We start from the raw sequence: 12131 nt of genomic DNA, 5'->3' as shown, positions 1-12131 counted from the left end.
ACTCACATTCTATCAGAACAAGAAGACCCTGCAATAAAATGTGGATGTGTATCCTAGAGTCATTCAGGATCGCAATGAAAAATATTCAGTGAATATTTTTGTCTAACTAACTAAAATAATATTTTTAGTTAGATGTCCTTTTCTCAGATTTCTTTTGTGTATTATCTCTTTTTCAATGTAAATTCAATGAATATTTTTCTAGCCAATATGTTTTTATTTTCCGATGTTCAACATGCCATGACTATCGAACCCTTTCAAATGCTACAAGCATTTTACTTATTGGTGGAGGCACAATTACAATACTACACTGTTGTAGACTTTTGATTATAGTACTATAAATTTAAGGTTGCCCTAGTAAGCTATTTGAGGGCATGATTAAATTATTTTCTCCAAGATAAAATTATTCACTTGGTTGATTCAGGCTGGTCAAGAAAGTACAAGATCGGGATTCTAAGTGACAGTAGTTTGCGTCTTGGAATAAGACATGGCAGAAACAGGTTTTGAAGATATGAACAAGTATAATGAATTGAAGTAGTGTAAAGATATTTAATTAGATGTCCTTTTCTCAGATTTCTTTTGCATGTTACTTCTTACTTTTTCAATGTAAAATCAGTTTAATGTAAATTTAATTCAAATTCTGAATAGTGGTAAGTTCTAAATTTGAATAAGAGTGTATGCAGAACCAAAAAGCCACTTCCTAAGTTAAAGAATTGTATGTAATATGTGTATTCATATTAAAGCAATTTAATGTATTATGTGAACTTCAGTAAAGCTCAGTATGAAGTGTAATTCCTTCCTGTGACGTTTCCTACAAATTTATGGAATTCTAAATGATAACTATCGGGAAAATAGGAATAAATAGGTAATCAGGTCAACATGTAAATTTGCCTTTCATTTTTTAAAGTTTCACTGTTTTGAAAACTTTAGATCCAACCAAAGAAAATGGCTTCAAATGGAGTATCTATGATGATTCTGTTCTTTATCTCCATCTCTGTTATCAATATTTCTCGCTCTCAGAGCCCACAAGCCTTTCAAAGGAAACATATGACATTTCTGGATAACATAGACCATAACAGATGCAACCGTGAGATGCAAAATAGAAGGATTGCTTTGACTAGGAACGGATGCAAACGGCTGAACACATTCATCCATGCCCCTGAGAAGCTTATTGACCACACCTGTGTGACAGGGAAACCATACGTGATCCAAAATTTGGAATATAAGAAGAGTACCATGAAATTTCGTGTGACAAGTTGCAGACTTTCTCAGGAATATGGAAAAGATTGCAAGTACAAGGCAGAAGACAGCAGGTGGAAATACATTGTGGTTTCGTGCAACCAAAATGACCGTCCAGTCCATCTGGCAGGGATACTCACCTGGTAAAGCAAGAAGATGAACAGATTTGTTTCTCAAGAAGTCGCTTTGTTTTATGAGTACATAATGCAATTTTTCTGTAGATCCTAGGGACAAAACCTTTTTCTGTTGTGCCAATATCTTTTTTTTAAGCCCTCTGATTTAGTTTTGGTGCTTTGAAAGAAAACTAGATTGAGTTTATTTTTTTCTGAAATTCTACATATCAAGGAGATGCTGAAAAATATAGGGCCAGGACCTATTTTGCTGTCCTTTAGAAGTGTACCTCCATCCCTTATAAACAGCTGGGGTATAAAATTGTCCTTAAACACTCTGAAAGAGAATCTCAGAAAGATAACTCAACTGCAGGGATGATTCTCTTTTCTAGTAATTACAAGACAGTTGGGGAAATGAAACCGCTTCCCAAATAGTCTCTGGGTTTGTGCTGGTTTTGTTCCCTGTCTGAAACTAATTCCGGTGCAAGGGCAGAATCCAATTAGATACTTCTAATTACCTACCAAGTCAACCAAGTTTCTACACTCAGACCCAAGCGCTGCACAACGGAGTGAACTCCCGTCCTTGCCCAAGTACTGCCCACCTAACAGTTTGACAGCACACAAATGTGAGAAGATAAATAGGTACCACTTTGATGGGAAGATAACAGTATTCTGTGCGCCTCCATGTATAATCGTGCTGGCCACATCACTATGGAAATATCTTTGGACAGCGCTGGCTCCCTCGCTTAGAAACAGAGATAAGCACTATCCCCTGGCCTAAAGTCTTCTGTTGTGAATGCTTTTCCTAATTTGCAATATTTAGTCTATAAAAGCTATTGTTGCAGTTTTCATATCATGTAGAAAATAGTTAAAATATAATTTGTAAGTGTAACTCTTGCACAGCTCAATAATATAAATGTCTATAGGTTCTGTAAATAATTTTTATGTCTATTTCTGTTCTTCAGCATTTTTAAAAATCGAACATTTTCAACATATTTGACACAGTTCAAGAGATTGAATAACCATGGCTGATGCCATTTCTAAAGAAATATAACATCTCTTTATATCCAACGGCTCTTAGAAAAGCTGAAAATCACTGGAAGCTTTGGCTCTACTTAGATGTATATGCAGTTACAATCTGCCTGCAGCTGCCCTGTACACAACCAATAAATTATTTTAAGCAACAGCCCAAGGTTTGAGATATATTTTGTTCACATATAACATTAAATCATGACATTTAATTATTTGAACACCAGATTTATTCACCAATACACTAAGTTAGAGTCAAGCAAACATCAACTTGGTTTGACCAGTTTGTGAATCTACCTGGTACTTCTTGTCAGTTCTGGTCAGTCCTTAAAAGCTCAGCCAGCTCAGATACTAATCACAGAATTATAGAATTTTAATTCAGTTAATTCAGTCTTTCAAAAGGGCCACTCAAATAGAAGTTTCAGATTATTTTTCAAAATACACTTGGTAAACAGATTAAGAGAGTCAGTTTGGTGTTGTACTTATGGCACTAGACAAGAAACCAGGCGATTGTGAGTTCTAATCCTGCTTTAGGCCCAAAGTCAGTTGAGTGATCTTGGGCCAGTCACTCTCTCTTTGCCCTAGGAACGAAGAAATGACAAAGCAATTTTGAAAAACCATGCCAATAAAATTGCAGTGACCTGTCTAAGTAGTTGCCAGAAGTTAAGACTAACTTGAATGTACACAAGCAAACAAACCTCAATTAATGGAAACAGGTTTAAAATATTATCATTGTTATAATCTCAAAGCAATATATGGGAATATAAGCAGTTGTACCAAGCTATTTAGCCTAATTTTCATCTAAGCAACTCTGGATATAGTGATGAACACTTTAAAGAAGACAGACAGAACATCTCAGACTAATCTGGGAAATAAAAATCTAAAATCCCAGAAAAGGCAATAATAAAACCATTTCCATGTTGGTGTTATGCCAAAAAAAAGGCTATAGTTGATGAATTTTATTATTATACAGTACATATTACACTAAGATAGCCAGGCCTCTCAAGGAACTCCCTTACTTTAGCTTCCAGAATTGTTGGCTATTTGCCTGTACCTTGAACTGCTACAATACAGGTAGTCCTTATGACCCCAATTGAGCCCAAAATTTCTGTTGTTAAGTGAGACATTTAAGTGAGTTTTACCCCATTTTACAAACTTTCCTGCCACATTTGTTAAGTGAATCACTACAATTGATAAGTTAGTAACACGGCTGTTAAGTGAATCTGGCTTCCCCATTGACTTTGCTTGTCAGAAGATTGCAAAAAGTGATCACATGACCTTGGGACACAGCAGTGGTCCTAAGTATGAACCATTTGCCAAGCATCTGCATTTTGATCACGGTTGTCAGTGTGAAAAATGATCATAAGTTACTTTTTCCAATGCCGTTGTAACTTTGAACAGTCACTAAATGAACTATTGTAAGTCAAGGACTACCTAAACGGAATCCAGCTCTCAGGTTCAACCCAGCACAAATGGGTGGTTCCATTGCAGCTGTCCTATTTGTGCTTTGGAGCCTTAGTTGGCTCTGCCTCCTTTCTGCAGCTGTTATTATTTGAAAGAACATTTCGGATTATGGTAGGGGTCTTCAAACTTGGCCCTTTTATGACTTGTGGACTTCAACTCCCAGAATTCCTCAGCCAGGCATGCTGGCTGAGGAATTCTGGGAGTTAAAGTCCACAAGTCATAAAAGGGCCAAGTTTGAAGACCCTTGGGTGTTCGGTTACCACGGCAACGGAGAAAGGCTTTGCTTTTAGGGACAGGCGGGGGATACAACCTCACCTGGCCAAACCACGCAGAGTTCGTTCAGCGGGAAGGCGGGGCTTCCTGTCTGTCTTGAGTTCTTGGCTCTATTGGTTGTGACCTAACCCGGAAGCAGAACTCGGAAGGCTTGGTAACCCGGACGATCTGAAAATCGGGTGTGTGTGTGTAGGGTGAAGGCGGGAGAGCATGGAAAAGTTTCCCGTGGCTACTTGCCTGACGATTTTGCTCACGTTGTTGGTCTCCGGGCTGGGCCTGTTGCAGCGGAGCAGAAGTAATGACCTGCCCGACGACTTTCTGTCGGGGTTTTTGCTGCGGCCGGCGGCGGTGCGGGAAGGGCAGGGTGAGCTCGAGGGACGATCCCTCTTTTCCTGCCTTCCTCGGGTAGCGGCTGTTACGTTCTTCCCTGTGGAGTCTTTTCAGAAAGCTCGGGGGGGGGGAGAGGAGAGTGTGAAATCCAAGGGAGATGGAAATGGATCTTCCATGGGAAGGAGCAGGCTACCATAGCATTTACGATAAAGACGAGAAGGCTCTGTTTTTCGTACTTCATGGAGGACATCGGGCTGATTTATGTTGGAAAGGACTTAAAGAGGTCCTGGGGCCGTTACAGGAGCCATTCTATTGCTTTTCAGCATTTATTTAATTTAGGCATTAAAGCTGCCCAGAATTATCTTGACCTAAGATGGGTGGTCTGTAAGTTTTATAAATAAATAAATTTAAATTAAAAAAATCCTAGCAAAGATTGATTTCTTTAAGGCTTCCATAGAAGACAATCTGGCCCTTTCTCCTAATCTCTGCTAGACTGTCCCCATCTTTAATTTCCACAGTCATTCCTTGCTTCTTCCTGGGGCTAATAAAATTCATCTAGGCAGCTGCCTTCCAGAGGAATCTTACATAGCAGAGTTCTTCCTTCTCTATTACATTTTGAGTTTAGGTTTCTTGATGGTTGGCAAAGCAGGAGCGAATGGAAGGTAGGTCTAGATTATTTGCAGGCTATCTGTAAAATGTTACACTCCCAATATTTTGAAAAATGAGAGAAAGCACCTTCCCCCCAAAAAAAACATGCTATTAATATTTGCTTAGATTTGCCAAAAGCTGTACTGAAACCCCATTTTTCTAGGTCCTTTAATATTTTTATAATAATTTGAATGTCTAACTGAGGATCTCTTCTGTTCAGAAACATTTTATTTATGACAGCCTGCATCCAGCTATGCACACTGCCTCTTCAAGTTTCAGTTTCTTAGCCCTTATCTTCCCTATTCATGCATTGATTTTAAATTTAAGGAACTTCCCAGGTAGAGCTGCATGTTATTGATGGATGGAAACATACTTCAGATTATTTTTCCCAGTGATTTGTCTTTACATGCCGAAATGCAGGGGACAAGCAACATTGAAGCATATTTACTGATTTTTGTTGATTTTTCTGTTATGTTTATACATTACAACTGCATCTTTACGAGACACCCTAAATTGTTAAGGGAATAGGCAGTGTATACATTTGCTAAATAAATTGGAATGCTGTTGTAAGCAATAGACAAACTACTGAATATACAGTTTTAGGAAGAACTAGAAATATCTCAGAGTAAATACTGCCCCCCCTCTTCTAGGCAATTCAAAAGACTATTATTGCTAATTTTGTCAAATATTTAAAAATCCAGAAGAACAAATAAACTTATGTGTTTCTTCAGGCTGACCAAATTAATATGCCTGCATCTCCTCTCTCCAACCTTGCAAAACCAGGCATGTTCACTTTGTTAGAAAATGGCCAGATCACAAGCTTTGTAAGGTATACTTTACACGTGCTATCAGCTAGGGAGACCAACCTAGGCAGTGGCCCTTTTCTGTGGTGGCACCCACATTGTGGAATCTTCTGCCACCTGAAATGAGTTTAGTCTCATGAGCTTCTGAGAATCCCTTAAGATCTGGTAATGTCAGAAAGCCTGGGGACCCCACGAGATGGGTAAACTTGTGAGATAACTCTATTATTAACATCCCTCCATCTGTTATTTTGTTTGGTTTATTTTAAAAATGTTTTTATAATTAACTGGTAAGTAGTTTTATGTATTTATAAACTGTTCTGGCTTGTTGTACACTGCCCAGAGTAGTTTCTGGTGAGATGGGCGGCTATGTAAATTAGATAAAAAAAATACTTCACTAAACCCAACACTCTTCTGATTCTGGACTTTTGATTTAATGCAGCTCTCCATCCTCCTTAACCCTATCCCAGCCTTTCAGTTCCCCTTGTCTTTGGAGTTAGCAGCATTCTTCCAAAGCTATGAATAAATTAGGAATGATTTCAGAGTGTCAGCTTCTTGTCTATTATTTATTTGCCAACTTGGCTCTTTTTGCAGTTTATAGGTTGGTGACCTACATCTTTGTTTATGAGGATGTAATCTCCTTGGTATGCAGTGCTGTTATCATCTGGTACTTTGCTGGCAGCTTTGAGAAGATGGTGGGGACTGTGAAGCACTCCTTCCTCACTCTGGCATTTGCGGTTTCCTTAGCTCTACTCTACCTTGTACTCAGGACTATGGCATCCGGCATGTTGAAGATGACGGATGCTGAAGGATTCGTTCCTGTGGCTTTTGCCATGCTGGCTGCATCAATTGCTCGTTCTCGAATGAGGAGAACAGTGCTCTTTGGAGTGAACGTCCACATGACACTTGTGCCCTGGTTGCTGCTTTGTGTGGCCTGGATTTTCCCAAGTTCTTCTTTCCTAGCAAATCTCTGTGGCCTCTTAATTGGGAATATATGTATCTTTTTATAATGAATTGCATAACTTTTAACTTATCAAGTTGCATCTTCCATATCTAAAGAATACTTCTAAAACGTTTAGGATAGATGACCGTCTGCGTTATAAATGGCACAGATACACTTGAAGCTTATTTTCTTTAATGATTTATTATATTAACCCATCAACAATCTTTTCCATTTTGGGGTTTTCCAGATATATCAAGACTGTTTTAGCTATTGCTTGAATGGACTGAATAGATTGCCCCTACCTAAAGTTGCAAAGGTAGCAAATTACACTAAATATAAGTAGCAAGTCAGCCACTTTACATTCTTGAGACCTTCGTTTCTTGTTAGTGCAGTTCAAAAATACAATATGTAAGGAAGTGAAGAAAATATAATATTGGTGTTCTGTGCTTCCATTGAAGTTTCTGAACATTTTAAAGCAATCTCAGAAAAATATATTCAGAAGACCAGGCTTAAAAATGCCTTCTTTCACATCCTTTTTCTGGCTCTCCTTAACTGCTAAATTTTAGATGGTCATGGTTACTGCTTTGCTTTGGATTTCTCTGAATCAACAGCCTCTTGTTTAGATCAGAAGTTCCCTTTCCGGCTGTTGAAAAGAATTCCCGGGGTAAAATATATTCCAGGATCCCTGGCAGAAAGAAGCGCTTTCCAGAATCGAAAGTAAGTCTGCTAGCTATCATAATGCTTACTGTTTAATTTTCTACTAATAACAGTATTTCTCAAAGTTTCAGTAACTTCACAGAATTTAAAATTTGATGACTTGGTTAATTGATGCAGCTCAAAAATAATTCTGTTTTTAATCCTACATTTAGATCAAAATTATCTTTCATATGAGCTTGTAAATAAGGGAAGTTGTAGCCTCACTATATAAAAAATGTATATCTGAGATAAAGGTACATTCTGTTGAATGTGTTAATGTTAAATATTGACAGTTTTAATCTTAACACATAGTTTTGACATACGTTTCCCTCTTAGATATAATGTTTTATTTTGTAAATTTGTGTTATGTGTCTAAGAATTACAAAGTAGACATACCCAATCCCAGCAACCATTCTTTAGATATGCTTTCCTTTAGATCTTCAGGTCCAGGACAGCTGTTAGTAGGAACTGAGTATTCATTTCTCAATTTGTTCCCAGAACAGGAACACATGAGCTTTAACAAAGAGTACCCTGGTTAATGTAGCATTTGTTCTTTACATATTAGAAAGGCTGAAATTGCTGAAATTGATCTCACAGGATAGTTGTTGGGAAAATAGGTGGGAGTATTATATATGTTTGGCATCTTGAGTTATTTATTAAAAGATGGGATAAAAATTAACAAAAATATATAATTCCCATGGCATCTATGTAACTCCTGCCTTCATAATAATAATAATTAGCTGGGCGGGTCACTTAGCTGGGCGGGTCACTTAGCTGGGCGGGTCACCTTGTGAATTTAGTCTATTAACACAGAGATCCCCACCTATGGGCTACGGCCCACTACCGGGCTGTGGCCTCTTGGTCACTGGGCTGCATGAGTAGCTCACCCCCCCCTCATGCCACCATTGCCATGAGTGTTGCACAGGTGGTGGCAGCGTCGCTAGTACCGTGCGGGCGATGGCGTTGCCACGAACCTTGCGCAGGCTGCAGCAGTGCTGCTAGCGGTACATGGGCGGTAGCACACCACATGCAGGCAGCAGCATTGCCACTAACCTTGCACAGGCGGTGGCAGTGCTGCAAGTGCCAGGCAGGCGGCGGCGTGAGCCTTGCGCAGGCCGCGGCGCAAGTCTCATGGGGCAGCAGTGGCGTGATCCTCATGCTGATAGTGGCATTGTTGCGAGCCTGGTGGCGGCAGCACAAGCCTCACAAGGACCGGTGTCTCTGGCGTGCATGCTCGCGGCCTATTCGTGCGCATGCATGTGTAGCTACATTCACGTTGGCCTATGCACACGTAAGGCCCCTGCCCCTTCCTCTCCCACCGGGCCGCCAATCCAGAAAGGTTGGAGACCCTTGTATTAACACATCTCTTTTCTGTCTCTTTCAGGTTAAATCCAGTGCCAGGTTCTTATCCCACTCAGACTTATCACAGCCCCCCTCCTCCGTTGCTTGCCATGCACATGCAGTATCCTAACGCACAAATTCCAGCACCCGGACTATCATCTTTTCAAAGTCCTGCACTGCCTCCTACTGCTGGCGCTATGGGAGAATTGTGTATCCAGAACCATTCCCACTCACCAGCAGGACTACCACCTGTTTCTCATTTTGTTGGTGCTAATTCATGGATGCCTGTGAAGACAGGTGACTTGGGTGCCCACCAAGCACCAGGGTTTCCGACTGTGGGAGCTGCCTCCAAATCAGAAGACGTTTGTCAAATTCATGTAGGCTGAGTCTAGTAGGTATCTGCAAATATTGGACTATGCAACCGTAACAGTGGTTTCCCTGAGAAGGGAGTCTCTTCTAAGTGATAAAAAAATTGGAGATCCTGAGAAGCTTGGATCCAATTGAAGAAAGGGACCATTCTCTGTCTTGTGGCAACCTGGTGGGACCAAGTGACAACAATCTCTCTGCTGCTTAATGCTGAAACTTAATTTGTGCATTAACTTTGGGTGATGACTATGGCCTTCATAGCTTCAAGTTGTATCTCCTTTCTGCATCTGACCAATTTTATAATGATGGAAATTTTCCATTGATTGATTGTTTGAGGCACTGGACAGTTTAGGGTTGGTTTTATTGTGCTACTGATAAAACTGTTGTTTCCTTAATATTTGGCTGGCAAGAAAGTTGTTTAGGATATTTTTTAAAAAATTGTTGCCCATGCATGGGATATGTCTGTTCTTGTCAGCTGAGCATCTTGGCTTAAACCCCTGATTATTGTATACATGACTTGTAATTAATTTTAAAAATCTATTTTAGATAGGTTTGGTATAGATCACATTAAGAAGTGTAGCCAGCTGGTTCTGGTAAGGACTATATTCGTGAAAGTCATGCTCTACATACAGAAGATCCCAGTTTCAATCTATGATGTTTCCAGTTCAAAAGAAGCTATACAGCATGAACTATGGAAGGTTTCTTGTGAAACCATGAGAATTTTCTCCCAGGCACAGTCATGGGCATTATTTTGTTTAACAGATCTGGCATCTTTCCACTATGTTCTCTTGGATGGCATAACCTTGGCAAACATATGATATTACTGTAAAGTGTGATAAGCTGCAACTACGATAAAAAATAATCTACTTTGAATAAAATAATTTGTGAGGAGTGTATAATTACATTTCTATGGAAATGAGATATATTCTGCAGAGTGGAAGGAAGAAAATATTAATACTGACTGTATCTAAGCCTGATACTTGGAAGAATGCTTATATATTTTTTTCTTTATAGTTATACCTTGGTACTCATTGTTAATTGGTTTTGGAAGGCACAATGAGTACCAAAAACGAGTACCAACCAAATTTTTCCCATAAGGAATAATGTAAGTGAGTCACAAGGCAGCCGACACCGACTCTAGCTTGTGCAGGCAATGAGTACCGGGACAAAATGTTTGTGTCAAAATGCATTGAGAACCACATTTGATGAGTTTCAAAGCAGTTGAGTATCAAGGTACCACTGTACAAAGAAGCAATGTTGAATACGAAAGTTACAGGGAGATCCATTTGTCATTGTGCATAAGAAAGTGGTCAAATTCATTAATTGCCAAAAGCTTAGGTACAGAAATCTTCCCAAATTACCACTGGCACCTGCTTAGATAAGGGTCAACATCAGTCCAGGGGGGTTGGACTTAGTTCTCTTACGTCTATGTAGAGATTCTAGGCTGATTCCTCTCTTAACCCCACCCTCGGGTTCTGTCATCTTTTCTCCTACAGAAGGTGATTTAATAATTGTGTGCAATGGAAGAACTGGCTACAATTACCCCAAACTCTCTTGTCACTTTTGGTTTATGAGGAGCAGTTTAAATTACTTGGTTTTTGATTTTGCATTTTCTCCTGTTTGCCTTTTGGGAAGCAATAGCTATTTTTTACCACTTTGAATTGATAACAGGACCGCCTTTCAGGGATGAAGTCCCTCAGTGCAATCTTTAAAAGTTAATTCTCAGATGGGAAGTCCCTTGGGCCCAAAGGCTAATTTTCTGGGACTTTAGTTCAAACATGTAACGGGAACTGTCCTCCTCTTCATAATGGTGTGAGGCATCTAACAAATATTTATAATTTAATTCAGAAATATGTTTTTACCACTTCAAAATTGCACATCAGGTTTGCTCATTTAAAAAAATAATAATCTTGTAGCAGTGCATGCGCCTGGTGTCCTTAACATCAGTGTCCCATTTATGATGTATTGTCCCTTGTACTACGGTAGCTGCTCTGCCCCCTAGGAAAAACAAACTACAGAGCGTAGTTTCTCTCTTCAAAGACTAAAGTCTTCCTCTTAGTACATTGCTTCTGGCGTAATATAGCTTCTGGATGGCTCCAGGAAGTCTCATAAAATATGAACAATGTTGTAAACATATATTTAGAAATAAATTTCCCTAAATACCCTGAAATTGCAACTGTCACCTACATTTGTTTCCTCTTCATAGTGAAATGGATACACCCCCTTCCCCCACTCCTCTTCATCCTTTGGATAGTGCATACATTTTCCTTGGCAAGTAAGTGCTGGCAGGTCATAGATGGTACACTGCACAGTCAGAAAGTCACCTACTCTACAACTAGGAAATATGTTGCAAATTAATAGAACTATACTTTTTTCAGGAAACTGAAATAGCTTTATTTTTAATTTTGAACCTGAGATTTTTTTAAAAAGGATATCCAAGGATGGCTGTAGAAGCATCTGACAAAGAATGGCAAAAGGAATTAATTACTAAAGATAACTTTCTCCCTTTTCATTGAGTTGGAAACAACTCAATCAGTCAGTTCTTGAAGGTCAGATGTCTAACCCAGAATAATGTAGAAGAAGAGGTAAAGCATGATGCCTTTGGAGGATACTGGGGTTAGATACTGAGAAGAAATACCGTGCCAATAATTTTGTAGCAAAGTTTGCCAAAAATTAGTTTGCACAGAAAATTTGTGCTTTCAGTGATTCTGGTTTATTGCTAGAGCTTTTATGCTACTTCAGTCAAGCAAATCTAAATGTCTTACAAAAGATGTATTATGTATTGAGCAGATTCAACATCAATGAGAGCAATAAGTATATAGACTGCTAACCACTGAAATCTTGATTGTGGCGAGGTAGAAATATGATTAATGTCCAATCAGTTATGAATAACAC

The 12131-nt window shown here is 39.2% G+C and overlaps 1 protein-coding gene across 1 annotated transcript; it reads left to right on the top strand.

Annotated features, from left to right (window-relative positions):
• The first annotated feature begins 4297 nt into the window (after positions 1 to 4297).
• Positions 4298 to 9669, top strand: RHBDD2 (rhomboid domain containing 2). Its single transcript, XM_015818881.1, has 4 exons — positions 4298 to 4476; positions 6485 to 6886; positions 7400 to 7550; positions 8914 to 9669. Exons 1-4 carry the CDS (start codon positions 4323 to 4325, stop codon positions 9254 to 9256), a joined length of 1050 nt encoding a protein of 349 aa, XP_015674367.1. The 5' UTR covers positions 4298 to 4322; the 3' UTR covers positions 9257 to 9669.
• The last annotated feature ends 2462 nt before the right edge of the window (positions 9670 to 12131 follow it).

Source organism: Protobothrops mucrosquamatus, unplaced genomic scaffold (genome assembly GCF_001527695.2).
Source record: "Protobothrops mucrosquamatus isolate PMUCROS unplaced genomic scaffold, P.Mucros_1.0 scaffold807, whole genome shotgun sequence".
Taxonomy (NCBI): domain Eukaryota; kingdom Metazoa; phylum Chordata; class Lepidosauria; order Squamata; family Viperidae; genus Protobothrops; species Protobothrops mucrosquamatus.
The sequence above is the reverse complement of the archived record's forward strand: the minus strand, read 5'-3'. Positions and strand labels throughout refer to the sequence as shown.

Coding starts and splice junctions, on each gene's coding strand:
- RHBDD2 (XM_015818881.1), top strand. CDS start 4,323: ATGGAAAAGTTTCCCGTGGCTACTTGCCTGACGATTTTGCTCACGTTG. Junction 4,477..6,484: donor GGCGGTGCGGGAAGGGCAGG/GTGAGCTCGAGG, acceptor CTCTTTTTGCAG/TTTATAGGTTGGTGACCTAC. Junction 6,887..7,399: donor CCTCTTAATTGGGAATATAT/GTATCTTTTTAT, acceptor GCTAAATTTTAG/ATGGTCATGGTTACTGCTTT.